The following is a 15,348-nucleotide window of genomic DNA, read 5'->3' on the forward strand; positions in this document are numbered from 1 at the left end:
GGCCTCTAGGTCTACTTTGCGGACGTTTTGTACTTCTTGGATACCACTGGATGACTAGATTTGTCCAACGATTGTCTTTTCTTCGAGCTATATCTCCAGCCCATCTCCATTTAAGGCTTTTAATAAACTCTATTACATCGCAAACCCTTATCTGCTTCCTTATCCACTCATTCCTCTTTTTGTCCTTTCGCGTTATGCCCAGTGTGCACCTCTCCATACCATGTTGTGCTACAATAAGTTTCTGGATCTCTCTTTTATTTAGGGTCCATGTTTCACACGCATATGTGATCACTGGTTGAACACTTTGCGCTTTACGCACAGTGGAAGGTCACTTTTGAAGACATTATTCAGGCGGCCAAAAGCACTCCAGCCTAGCTTTACCCTGCGAAAATATACATCCATCTACAGACACTTGTTGTCCCAGATAGATGTAGCTTTTCACCTGTTCGAGCTGAGTGCCATTGATGAGGAACTCTTTTTTGCCCGCAAAGCAGTTGAACATGACTTTCGTCTTTGTTACATTTATTTTCAAACCTACCTTGTTGCTTACTTCAGCGAGTTCCTGCATTCTGCTTTGGAGGTCTTCTGTGTCTTGCGAGAAAATTACTATGTTAAAAACATTATTTAATTGTTCCCAATTAGACAAGCACAATTTTGCATTTTTTATTTTAAATAATTATAGCCTAGATTTATGTCAATCAATTAAAGTTTAAATTTCATTTTCCCAACAGTGACCAAATGAAATTTATCTAGTTGTAGTATTGAGGTGACGATATGCATACTGTAAAAATGTAAAACATAGATAATATTATATTGCTGCGGTGAACTTTATATCAGCACGGTAAAACATTACTGAGTTACCTAAATACTAAGACTAGGTCGTAAGTTTCTTTTCAGTGTCCTGAAATATTGTTTTAAGAATCATAATAATAAAAAACTTTATCAAACAATGTCTGGCTAGATTATTACGTATGTACTTTTGTTAGCTAGCGTCTCGAGAGTACTTTGGTATTAGATTGAATTATTTATACCGAATCCAATGCATGCTTGATAACTTTTCCATGTTTATAGGCCTCTTACTTTTTCCACTTGACTGATTTTTGGTTATCGCTTCGTTGTCTATTTTTACAGATGGGTACTTGCAAATTGCGGAATTGCCATAGTAACCCCTTTTTCTTTTTCTTTTACGGAAAATCGATATACATACTGAAAAATAAATTAGTTTATTCGTTTTGTATATAATGTTATTTGCGTAAATTTTAAGACCGCTCATCATTTTATCGTAGCAATATTTTAAACATAAAACGTGTTTATTAGATTTTAAATTATCCCTATAAAAGACTCTTGTTAATTGAAAGGCGTTAAGCCGCGTTAATAATAAAGAAAGCACTCGTCTTCAATTCACTTTGTTTGAGAGTTTCAAATTCAAATATTGTATTAATAAATATTAAATATATGTTATACTTTTGTTATAGTGGATCTAGTTATTTTATGAAGCAAGTAGCAGTGGCGAAGAGAGCATGTTAAGAGCATACATAAGTGAAACGGTAAATAATTTTCAACAGTAGGTGCGATGAAATTTCTGAGATAGTCGAGCTGTCCGCACGTCGATTTGTTTTGTCATGGCGTCGGATGAAAATATTCTTAAATCGTGCAAAGATGACTAAAAACTTTACGCATGTACTTAAAAACGAAAACATGTCAATGAATATACTATTATTATTAGTAATATAACATTAAATAGACGCATGTTGGATTTTTATGACAAATTATATTTCGTTCGGCAAGCGTCATTTGCACAATCCGCGCATCGCCTAGCCACGATCTTTTTAGACCATGCCTCAACTGAAGTATAGCCTTAATAAATATATATTATACTTTTGTTATAGTGGATCTAGTTATTTTATGGAGCAAGTACTGGTGGCGAAGGGAGCATGTTAAAGGAAAGTAGACTGTCGTAGGTAATTAAGTCATGGGGCATCCATATATACGAGACTTGAATTTGAGTTTTGTTTCATGTAAGTACAGTATTTTACTGATAGACTTTACTAAACACAAAATTCTACTGTTTTTACAATATATATTCCAACCGGGATCGAACTTACGCTTAAAACCTATATAGCCTCATTCGGTGAGCTTCTTAAACCGAAAATCTACTCAGGGCTCGAAATGGACAGAAGCGCACCGGTGCGTCGTTCCGGTTCGTGAAATCGACAAAATTGTCGCTCCGTCTCTTGGAAAAAAATATTTGATCGTCTTAGCAAGATGACATTATTTTTTTTTATTAAATTAGATATGTTAATATTTTCGGAAAAAATCGATCGCTGAATTTACTATGACTGAATCAACTGCGCAAAAAATCACATAAGCTTTTTCACCATGTGCCAAAATTTAGGCCTAGTCTTGTTGGAGCATAATTCCTGTCATATAATGAAACAGACAGTGCAAAAATCTAATAGTAAGTACACACGCACGTTCTTGCTCGATGGTTTTACGCTCATTCCAACGTATCTCAACGTGTGTACCAATCCTGGCTCGATGGTTTTTGTTCCACATCGAACAATTATTGCGCTATCCGAAAACGATTGAAGGCCCGTAATTCTTGCTCGATGTTATTTGAGTGAGGGAGTGTGGACGCACCAGCAAGGCTCGTGTGGCCTCGCTCTCACTCGTGGTCGAAGTCGTGGCGGTGCGACGGGGGCCTCACAGCGGCTTGTGTCGAGTTGCTCGACTGTGTGGCCGCAACGACGTTCATGCTTCCAAGTCAACATGCTCGATCTAGCAAAACCGCGAGCAAGATCGTATGTGGGTACTAAGCTTAAAGCACCAATCGTATCAAACTACATATAAAAAAACTTTAGATTATCCCATGCTGTTTGCGTATGCATATCGCGGATTCGATAGACTTGAATACAGTGGGTACATATTATGTGTAGGTGAATTATAAATTCAATACTTAGCGACAGGTTGCTCTGTTGGTGTGTTTTTTACCCTTGCCATGTGTTTAAGTTATTAGAATATTTTTTTTTAATGAAGATAGGCTTTAGTTAAATAATGCCTAGTATTGAGTATTCCTCATTGGTCGAAAATGGTTGACGTAATTTGTTCTTGGGTTTAACATTAACAAATTATTCCTCGTGTTCTCCGAAGCCGTCCCATTGGATGTCGCGTTCGTCTGTAGTTTGTTTGAATTATTGCGTTGCAAGTCGCAAGTTAAACAACTTGTCCGGCATCAGCTCGGTTGCTCGCTGTTGAAAAACGGTTTTAAATGACCGTGGAATGGCTTGTTCTGCATCACTTTCATTGTCTATTTTAGTATCCAGACACATTGACGATAATTACAAGCCGATCGCGCTTCACTGCTTGTCAAAACTAGCTGTCATATTAGCCCACATGATCTTGTGCTGGCAAGTTACGCTAAATTAATAATTGAATATTGGATAATGTTATGTAATATATCGTTGAACATTTCAATAACGTGCGTGGAATCATGTACTGCACCGCGATTTCCTAACTATCGACTCATCGACTCGTGTGTCACCAGACGACATGACGTAATTGTGACGTCAGCCAATACACGCTCGAGGCATGCCGCCCAACACACAGTGCTCACCGTAGATGTTATTATGATGAAACACCTATTTGTGTATGGTGACAATGAATAACGCTACTATCTGACTAGCGTTATTTTCTCGAATGCTATTATCACTCCGGTAGTACGTCACAATGATGTCATATGACGTCATGTCGACCGGGCGGCTTGGACTCGCAAGTTCTAACATAGGGCCCCTGAACTTATTGTATTTGGGTGTCGTGTGCCCAGTATTATTTTGATGTTGTACGCAACTTACCTACTGTTTCTTTTGTCAATATTTCATTGATAAGTAGCCAGCTTCCACCTCGGGCCGGTACACTCCTATTGGCAATATTGAGGTGGGGGGAGAAAATAAATATTAAATGACACCTGATTCAAATAACAATCCCAAAGTAGTGGGGAAAATTACGTTACCTAATTTATATTTTTTTTTAATGTAAAATGTTTAAATAATTGTAATAACCTTTAAATATAATAACCACCAGGGAACTCAGAAATAATGGGAACTGAAATACATAACGGGTAAGGCGATAGCAGGTAACCGACTCGAGTAAGGAAGAATCCGGGTTAAACTTACACACGTGTCAATAATACGTTTTAGGTCGAATACTGATAACTGCTCTCGGTTTATGCATTTACGCTCATTTAATGTTAGTGTATTACACACACCATTGGACGTGCATAATGCGTGCTTCATTTTCGTAGGACACTCACACATTCAAAATCCCGCTTCGGTATCGAAATCGGTATTCTATTTATTATCTGTTCTGTGCTTACCACATATGAAGCCCCCCCCCCCCCTCAATAATGATCTGTGTTAAATTTTGGCAGTTTTGAACTGAATATGCAACAGTGGTCTACATCACATTGCCTCTGTCTTGGCATATTTATATTTTGATCTAGCAACATTAAGTCACTTGTTTTTAATCCGTTATGTTTGACCTCTTTACAATAATGATCTATGCATTTGTCAAAATGGTGGATTACACGAGAGTTTTTGTAAACCCTGCGGATGCAAAAAGACGTCACAGAGAAAAATGCACATTGACAATGGGGAGAGGAAAAAAAATAAGTGATTAAGGGATTCAGGAGAGGTCTTTTAATTCTAAATAATGTCTTGTCAACAAAATAGTTTTATTTGATTATCTCAAAATCCCCAAAAATGTTACATATATCATTATTGAGGGGCTTCATATGAAGGATTTAAAAAAATATATTGCAATCGTTACTCAAGTTATTTTTATTTTCGGCGAAGTGGTTGGAAATTGTTTTTTTTTTTTACTTTTAATAATTTAATCATATTTTAATATACGTGACGTCTTTCCAATGTAGACCCAATCACAGTCGTTACATGCAAAATTATTAACCCGAATGTTACATGAAGGTTTATTTTATCTTTCTTATACAATGTCACCATAGAGTAGATTCGACTATATATTGGATAACTGCTTTCGGTTACCCTTGTAGAGTACATAATACAGAATGACAGATTTATCAAAATATTATGAGGTAGGTACTGTGCGTTGTCATAATTGTGCATATTATGCTCATGTTATCGTTATGCAGTTATATTTAAATACCTATTGCAATTGCGACATCACCAGAATGCTAAATGCTTCACAGTTAATACAATTTGATATTCTTTGCGGTCGTAAAATATTCATATTCTCGGTATTTTATTACCTACTCTGAATTTAAGCGAGAGTCGTGGCTGAAAGCTAACCGCCACCGGAATGCAATTAATTGCCTGCTCAGAATTAACATGCCTCCTTATTTATTGACTGATGATATTTAAATGGGAAAAAATACATTATGATTATAGATGTAAAACACACGCCTTTTAATTTCACCGCGATTTTGACGCAAACTTTTGTGTTTGAAATTTGGTTTTAAAAAAACCACTGAAGATTCTATAGAACTAAACAAAAACCGAAAAATATTCACGGAATCTCGGAATTCGCGCCCACGCACATCAACCCCAATGCCATAGGTATCCTATCTAATTGCGACAAATTTTAACTAATGGCTCTTACAATACTCTGAAGCGCTTTCCAAATTGGGGTACTATTGGCAATGCTTTTGTATTTGTGTGTTTTCATTGTTTCAAAATTTAAGTTGAAATCAAAAAAGTTCAATAAAACGAAAATCACATTCTTAAATCTTGTGCATTATTCGTTTAATGGTTAATTAAACTTTATTCGACTTTGTTATATAAAATGTTGTTTATTTTTTTACATTTGCAGTTTATTCTTCATGACATTATAACCGGCTACTTAAAAGGTTCTCAACCTGTCTCTACATATTGTGGTTGTTTATAAAACTGCATTTTCACTTCAGCCCACGCGTTCCGCATATTGTAGGTATTGTTCGCGTTTCAGTACATTAGTGGTGCACAACTCAATTGTTCGTGCCCCATTTACTTTAATAGGCCTCTAATGGCAGTCGTGAAAGCGAAAAAACCCTTTTACTCTTGCACGCTTACCTCTGCTTTGTTTATTTGGTAAACACTCTATGCCAACATCACGCTATCGTCCCAACTCCAACACGTCATGTCTGATCACTCTGATCCAAATTCCTAGGTAGATTACTATTACTTTCTTTTGTAATTAACGTCTATGAAAGACATTACTTTCATCATTACATTGAAGTGTATGATGAATTAATCAAAAAACTGGCAGTACGTCCATATAATATGTCATACGACTTCGAAAAAATCGATAGATTTTGTGTCTAGTAGACTTAAGTAAAGATTTTATATATTAATAATTATCCACGTAGTAGCATATAACTTACTACCGACTCCTCGATGACTTCGACGGTCTGTGTCATCAGCTATCATGATAAATAAAATATCTTGTAGGTACCGGACTATTTCTGGTGAAACGCAAATAGAAAATCACCGTCAAATCATAAAACGAACGATTTACTACTGCAATCGATTGAAAATACTTGTGTTATTTCCTGTTCATTTAACGTATTTTCTATTTAAGTTTTTAGTTGTTTTCTTATTTAACTCAAAAAAATCTGTATGTATTAACCGCTTTTTATTGCCTTTTTGTCGACAAATAAAAATTATTGACTAATATAACGATTATTACTAGTTGCAACATCCATAACCAATCAATACCTGAGATTTTTACACAAATAGGTACCTACATCGGTCATACGTAGTACTTCAAACAAAATATTTGCTTTGTCAAACATCTTGAATAGCGCAAATATCGTAGAATTATTTACAATGCCCATTGGAGTTTGGCCAACCCGTTTAGAAGGCTTTTCGATATCCAAATCATCCGGATCACGATCCTCAGTCATGAAGTATTGGCGAAGAATAAGATGTTATCACATTTACCCAAATAATTTGTATTTTTTCCGTTTGTGGGGGGAGTCGTCACCCGAAACCCCCCCCCCCCCTTGTCTGCGCGCCTGGTGAACCTCCCAAAGTAAATCAAAATTCAGAGAGTATGGATCTTGCATAATTCTCTGGTGTATATATTTCGTAAATGTACGATTACTGTTTTTAAAGTTCGTAAATGTTCTGAGAAATTTACAAAATCGCTGAATTCCAACCTATGACTGTACATCGACGACTGCACCATTTTGAATTTTGTGAAATGATGTTTACATTTTTTATGACATTCTTTATTAAGCCGATCAACGGGTAAAAATTTTGTGACATTTCATGTATCGGATGTAATTATCGAGTCTAATTGATTTTTGTCATTTTTTTACCATAAATAACGGAGTGTTCATTTTAAATGCTTTGTATTAATTGCGTAGATTCGAAACTAACCCATGCATCTTTTTGCATTGCGAGTAACCAGCCATTGTACAACTTCCTGAAAATTACCCCCATTATCCATCGTGGGCATGCATTCAAATGGTTTGTTACGAAACCGGTGCCCGCGCCCTGCGGCCACCCCCGCCTCGTCTTAACGAGAGTTGCTGGCAACACGTGCGCGACACGTGTTGAATACCTGCGAGTTGATAGCACACGTGACCTCAACCGCACGCCAATCTAATATGCAGAATTTCATTTCACATTCGGGATTTATTTTATGTGGATGTAGACTTTTATGTCGAATTTTCATAGATCGGATGCACAATAATTTCATAATAAGTCCGAGTATTTACATAACGGTCATAATGTGTTGCTTCTGAACAAATTAGCTCAAAGTTTAACGAAAAAAAGGTTTATATTCTTTTTTTCCGGTATCACACAATACATGTATGAACACCCAGTGGCGGATCGACGACTATCTAGGTGGTGGGGTGTAGCCATATTCTCATAATACATTATGTTCCAATCTACTTATAATAATATGATTATCTGAGTCCTTACTTAATCAAACCTAAAAACCGTGCTTAAAAATAATAACTTAATTATTAATAATAATTATTACAGATTTACCATTACCAGTTTTGAACAACGACATACAGGGAGCGTTTTTACTCACCTAGGGGTCATTTGATTTGCTCTCCAGTATGCTTATACTAACGCTAATGCGTTCACATCCTTTCTTTGTAGAACAAGATTTGTACCGCGGCGACGGGATGGGACTGAGTGACCCCGGCCATCAAATAATAGACGCCACAGCTTTCTTAATTTGTACATAGGTGTCACCGTGAAATATGGCGTATTTTATGAAATTAATTATTTTATTACCACGCAATCATCATTATATTATTACATAATTTACAATAATTGCTTGATCTATTTGTATGATAATAATAAATATATCTGTAAAATTGCGACGGGCTTAGATGGATATAATAAATTAAATAGTACATTTAATCATGTAATTAGATACGTAGGTATATTATGACTTATATATTTAATATACTTAATACGTAGGTAAACTATGTATTTTTGACATGATACCGATGTGGGGATGGTACCTACGAATCCTGTAGGTAGAGCTGCCCCTGATAACACCATACAATGCTAATAATTGCATTGTATGATGCATTGGTTATATTATGTTAGAAAAAATATTTGTTTACTTTTTTTTATGACGTACCTACCTACCTAGTAGTAAGATAAATAATAAAATTTGCATAATCTCCATATAAACTCCCTTTTGTATTATATTCCATTACTTTAGAAATAATGATAGGAGGAAGTGATTACAGTATTTGGTAGCTAGGTAATAGATTACATTTTAGTGGCGGAGCACACTGCAAGAATACATGAAATGCGCGCACAGCGTAGAGGGCTAAACGCTACTTGTTTTTTTACGCATAGCACGGCCACTTCCAGTGTGCGTTGTCGCTTATACATTTATGTTCAACACTGGCATAATACTAATTCATTATCATGCGATAATGTTATTTAATTTATACTTTTCTTTGTTTTTAGTATGTCTATCTATGGTTTTATACTATCAGTGTGTTAAATAAGCTGTTTGTTGTAGGCACAAACTGAACCGGTCAATATAATGTACATATTTATTGTTTTAAATTGCATATGGTATTATTTTATATAATATTATTGTTATTTCAGTTACATAACTCACGAATACAGCAATTGTGATGTATTATTTAATTACAAAGTTTTTTCCTCGTAACCACGAAGTCTTCAATGCCGATCGATCGACTTTCCACAAAGTTACTGGTTGCGGTTAACTTTAAACTTAATTAATTATTTACTCCCCATTCTTCGAAAAGCGACTTTGTCTCGGTTTTGTTTCTTTATTATTTATTGATTATTATTTGTGAGATAAGTTCGCGAGTTCCGGTATAGTCTTGATTATTTTATTTTTCAGTACTTAATCACAAAACATTGGCCATATAAGAGTAATATTGAAATATCGTCGATTTTGAAACGTTGGAAAAATTCAATATGTATAATATATCAAGGCCTGAACAAAAACGAACCATAACTGCGAGTGAGTAAGCATTCGGCACGCTTATAATATCTCCGCACTATGCGTTAGAGTAAGATAGAATTTATACGGCTGAATTAAATATTTTTTTCTAAACGTTGCCTGTGAAATGGATCAGATTAGACCGATTACATTCATTTAAAAACTGTGAGCACGTGTTGCTGAATTTTGTGTTAAATATAAAGTAATTGGTAATTATTTTTAGTTATTTTAGTAGAACATAATTATTATTGTTAACTATGTTGTGTTTAAATTTGGTAGCCTGACTGAGAAGAAACACGATGGTATAACGTTTCATAGTTAAATTGATGGTAATAATAACATCGAGGTTCTACTGTGCGTTATACGCAAGAAACACGGCGCCATTTTGTCGAAAAATAGGCGCTCTCTATAATTATTCATTACTCTGAGGTTTACTTATATCTAAATAATTTCTGTTGTTATATTATTCTCTTCCACAGTAGAGTATCCTCCAGATAACCTTGCCATTGTACACAGTGACAAGGATTTGTGTGTATACGAAACCGTATAATTGTATTAGTAAAAGCCAGGCGCTTGATTGGTTTACTCACCTACGCCGTATAATTGTATTAGTAAATTCCAAGCACTTGATTGGTTTACTCACGTTTTAATTTAAAAAATAAATATTCCAAATGGCAAGGTTAGGTGGCGGCCACTCTAACATTCTTGACATTCAGATGGGGTAGGAAATGAGGATTATTTGCCTTAAGAGCGTACATAAGTGAAACGGGAAATAATTTTCAACTATAGGCGCGACGAAATTTTGGTCTCGCTGGCAATCGGTGAGCGAACGTCGAGGAGTGAATACGTAAATTTGTTTCGCGATGGCGAGGGGGGTATTAATTCTTAAATCGTGTAAAGATAAATAAAAAAGTTACCCATTTACTTGAAAAAGAAAACATGTCAATGAATATATTATTATTGTTACTAATAGAACATACGTTAAAGTGCCCACCACCACCCGTCATATATGCACAGCCGTGGATATGTACGGCCGCTTTCTATGACGCTTTAAACGTGTCTGAAAGAAGTGATTTTAAGTGCTCATTCCGTCCCGAGACGGAGCCGCACGGGACTGATGCTGCAACCATGCACCGTAGTGCTTAAAGAAGAAAGTTAAGAAAGAAATTTTTTGGTTTTTTGGACTGGCTCTGCTGTCCGCTGACGTTAAGCGCTTTGTGTACCCGCATACTGTGTGTATAAACAGAATATTAAATGGATGCATGTTGGATTTATATGACAAATTATATTTCGTTCGGCATGCGTCATTTGCACCCGCGACCCGCAATCCACGCATCGCCTAGCCACGATCTTTTTAGACCATGCCTTAACTGAGGTATAGCCTTAAGAGACTATATTTATGTATAAGTGGGTGTAGTTCTTTTCCAGGTAAAGAAATATGACATTTAGCTTGGTACGACTTGTCTGACGATCTTACCTGTCATCGTAAGCAGTTACAAATTAATAAATACGCTTCCCGAAACATAAACTCTCTAAAATTTTACGCGCTGTAAATTTCCAACACGCACTTTTAATAAAACGCAAAATCATAAAAATATTTTGAAAGTCGTCGGCCGAATTCGAAAAATAATTTATAAAATGCCGCGGTTATCGTTTACGCGCGGCGTTCTTCCCCACGTAATTTTTTTTATTATTGTCGAAGCTTTATTAATATTTTTACGAGGCCGTAATAATATTTTCGCATTAAACTTTTCGCGTTACGTTACCCTTTGTACATCGCGGCCCACCCTCCCCCGCTTTTTAACCCGGACAGATCCCCTTGTTTTATATCGCGTGACACGTTTATCTTATGGGATGTGGTCTGCGCGGGATACATTTTTTTTCTGTTCCTATTTGCATCATTTAGCATTCTGGACGTATGAACGTGGAGATTATTCTAACCCCAACGACTGTGTTTATCTGCCACATTTATCTATCTAGATACATCCACTGTTCACTACTGTGTTATTCTCATTTCACTGTGAACCCAGTCGTTTCACTCATTATAAGCGATAATACTTGTTATAATAACTGTACATTAGAGCTAAAAGTTGCGGAAGTCACATTTTTATCATTTTTTAGTTAAGTATGCAGATTTAAATCTATAATCGTTCTCTTAAGGGCCCACATGGTCAAAATGGAGCTTTTATGGTATTTTCAGAGCATAACCCTGGACATTCCTTAAACGTTGTAGATAATCTATTTATATAATTTTGAAGCCTTATTATATGGAAATAAAATGATTTGTACGATTTATAGCCGTCAGTAACATAAGTTTATGGTTTCAGCCACATCCTCTTCTAGACGAAAACTGTTCCCTCGTGTCAGGCTTATCACGCACCGTTAGCGAAGGCAGAATGATAGGTCAATGTGATTCCTAGAGATGTGAACATCTTTAGTGATGCGCTATGTATTTTGTTTTTAAAATTCTGTTTTACCGTTCTTGAATTATTTGTTTTGAAATTTTATTTCATTGTATATTTTTCACGTAGTTTATCAGGTATAACATTTACCCATTATTTTTATTCTGAATGTGATCTTAAAAACGTCTAGAATTAATAATTTGTTATCAACTCATTTTATTTTTCGTTTAATAACGATCAAGACCAGTCTCATCCGCTTGCACTGATAATAAAAATATTGTCGCAGCTATGTTTATCTGGTTAAATTGTATTCGATTATAATATAATATATTACGTAATATTTTTAGTAACCGCCTGATTCTGCCATGTAACTTATGGTGATATAATATGTAACATAGTTGTCTACGTACTGTATTATTTCCAGAATCAAATATTAAATCAATGGGTCGGGCAAATAAAACACCTCAATTGAATCCCCTAATATGTTAAGTTGGCAGGTATACACGTATGGAGCATAAAGCCTTAGTATTATTCGCTTTATTAATAAGATCATCACTGGAAAAATCACACCACTCAGTGATAGTGAAATATAAAAAAAAACTCTAAACGACGAAGAATATCCTGTAAATACATGTGAACGAAAGACTAAATGTCGAGAATACAGGATGGAGAGGATGGGTCGAGATTATGATGATGATTATTTATTGCACGCTGTACAGTTTTATAGTTATTAAATTTAGCAAGTTTCTTTTTACTAAGTTGCATTGGATGTAACGCGCCCTGCAGATCTCCTCAGTTCGTCTTATTAAAGTTTATACCGTACTTACTTAACGGAGAGTTATAAAGCGCCCTTTCTGACATAATGTAACATTTCGTTGCTTAACCATTTTCAGGGGGAGTGGAGAACGTCATTTTGTGCCTAATACAAAGACGTGCTGTTCTCTGCTGGCTTGCTTAAAACTCTATTAAAACATTACGGAAAGCTGCTACTGCCACACATACACTGCATACTAGTTACGAAATTAGGTGACGTTTACAACAAACACATTTCAATGTTTTCTGCGAGGATAGCTCCTAATCTAACCTATATGTATACAGGTAGTGGCGAAGGGTGGAGGAAAGCTTTTAAGATACGATATAAATAGTGAACACTAAACTTTGTCACTCACACGTTTTTGTTTTCATTGAACTAAGACTACAATTTGCAGGGTTAGTTTAAAAAAACGATTAAACCACGCCTAAACCAAACCATAATAGTTTAAGTATGCTAAGGGCAATTTGACAACAATAGTACACACCTTTTCAATCATACTTATTTATTTTCGTTGAATTTAAAATACATAAGTAACTATTACAGATAGTGTTAGTTAGTTTCCTAAAATTTATTTAGTCCTGCCTAAACCAAACCATAATCGATAAAAGATATTCTTCTATCTATAAAATATCTAAAGTTTATTGGCATAGTTTTAGGTATTTTATAGATAAACATTTTTTTTACTATTTACTATGGCTAGAATTGGGCAGTGTATCATTGTATTTTAAAAACTAATAAACATTATCTACACACTGTTTGTCTTAGTTCAATCAAATACGTTTGACTGACAAAGTTTAGTTTGCACTATTTATGTCGGATCTTAACAGCCTAAATCCACCCTTCAACAGTGGTATATAGGCACGTACTATAAGCCCTATACTTAGTGACCATCCTTCCATCCATTTTAGAGGACTGTTGAATCGAGCGTCCGTTGGGTTTAGTTTTATTTTAAATATCCTACACCTCTTTTCCTTTATTTTGAAAACCGTTCTTTATTTTTGAAAATAAAAGTAGTGGAGTCAAATCTGGAAAGAATCTTTACTTCGGTGTTGTAATAATTGTTTTATTGTTTATGATTACAGTATTCTAATTAAGTGTATTTCTTTTGTTGCAGGACGTAATTCACACGATAAGCACTCCACATGGACAAGTCCAAAGAATCGTCGTTTTCAAGAAAAACGGGGTCCAGGCGATGGTTGAATATCCTTTTAAATATCATCTTCACTAAACACGTTTCGTTTTTTACAGCATTTTTTATATTAGGTATGAAGCTGTTGGTAAGTGATTTTTTTTCAATATTAGTTAATCAGTTTCCGTGATAGCTTCAAAATACATACAGTAGCAACTACTGCTAGCACACTCTAAATGCGATGTTTGTTCATATCATAAAATTAGGAGTACCGGTAAATCGACACTCAATTTGTATTTAAAATTTAAATTTAAAATAAAATTTAAAAACACATACTGGTAAACAATCAAATAAATGTTCATACGAATTTATTTTTTTAAATTTCATTAAATTAAAATTAAAAAAACACACCAAATTAGACACTAATGTATAAAGCTTATAAATATGACGTCTATTCTTCGCCATGTCGAACGTATCAACGCTGGAAAACACATACAATGAGACAAATTAGTGAACCCCATTTAATTGCGATTAGGGAATCCAATCCCGAGCCAAAATTCTGATCCCGGGATTTCGGGATTATAATTTGACAATCCCGGGATTGGTATTTTTTTCCATTGTTAATATAAAAATTTTATATTTACTTTACGATTTTAATTTTATATTAAAATCGGTCAAAAATAAATCTAGTATAATTTATACTATTTAAGACATTTATTGTAAATATTGCATACGTTCAATCTTGGAAATACATAAGTTTAATGGAGTAAATAATATTGTAATATAAATAATAATGTGAATGTAATATGAGATTGCTGTTTCTGATAGTAAAAATTTAATGAATGGGTTAGCGAGATTTAAAATAATAAAGCAAATCATGGTGTACTTATGGCCTTTCCACTTCATAAATCTAATTAGTCAGCCAAATATGAAACTGCCGTAAAACGTATGCGATCATGGTGGAATTACTTTGTTAATAGTGCGAAGCATTGTTTTTTCCAATCTTTCTCATTTTTATTAATTTATGTGAAAAATAAAATGAATCGGCAACTTACACATTTATTACATTACTGATTATTTCTAATGTAGTTATTTGTTATTAAAAGATTTTTTTTTGTTATATTTTCGTTTTTATTTTATTTTTCCATAAAAATTGATAAAAAAAATCAATCCCAAAAGTTTCGGGATTATGTTTATCAATCGGGATTCATATGTATCGAAAATAGCTCGGGATCCCGGGATTGGAATCCCTAATTGCGATGTTTGTTCTTACACATGCAGAAGGTTTTAAACACACATAAAAATCCATTTAAACGATATGTGTATTTTGCACAAACTCAACATCACAATAAATTAAAAGCATTTATATTTATATTTTCGCATGTCTTATTCATGTTTTTTTATAACCGATTTTCAATAGTATAAGTGACCATAATCCAAATAAAGGACAAAAGTGGGACTTTTAAAACAAAATCAATCTAATGAACAACGCCACATAGCAAAGGACGAGCGGTCACCGTAATTATACGTACTGTTGTCTA

The 15,348-nt window shown here is 34.6% G+C and overlaps 1 protein-coding gene across 2 annotated transcripts in view; it reads left to right on the top strand.

Moving 5' to 3' along the window:
* LOC147066763 (heterogeneous nuclear ribonucleoprotein L-like) overlaps window positions 1-15,348 on the top strand; it is a 651,714-nt gene that overhangs the window by 500,092 nt on the left and 136,274 nt on the right. For both annotated transcript variants that reach the window (XM_085954180.1, XM_085954181.1), the window contains exon 3: window positions 13,793-13,878. In XM_085954180.1, coding sequence (XP_085810306.1) covers window positions 13,793-13,878 — 86 coding nt within the window. The remainder of the gene's footprint in view (window positions 1-13,792; window positions 13,879-15,348) is intronic.

The sequence above is a fragment of the Rhyacophila brunnea genome, unplaced genomic scaffold (genome assembly GCF_057557595.1).
Source record: "Rhyacophila brunnea isolate RB1 unplaced genomic scaffold, BYU_Rbru_1.0 scaffold_4, whole genome shotgun sequence".
In the NCBI taxonomy this organism is placed as follows: Eukaryota; Metazoa; Arthropoda; class Insecta; order Trichoptera; family Rhyacophilidae; genus Rhyacophila; species Rhyacophila brunnea.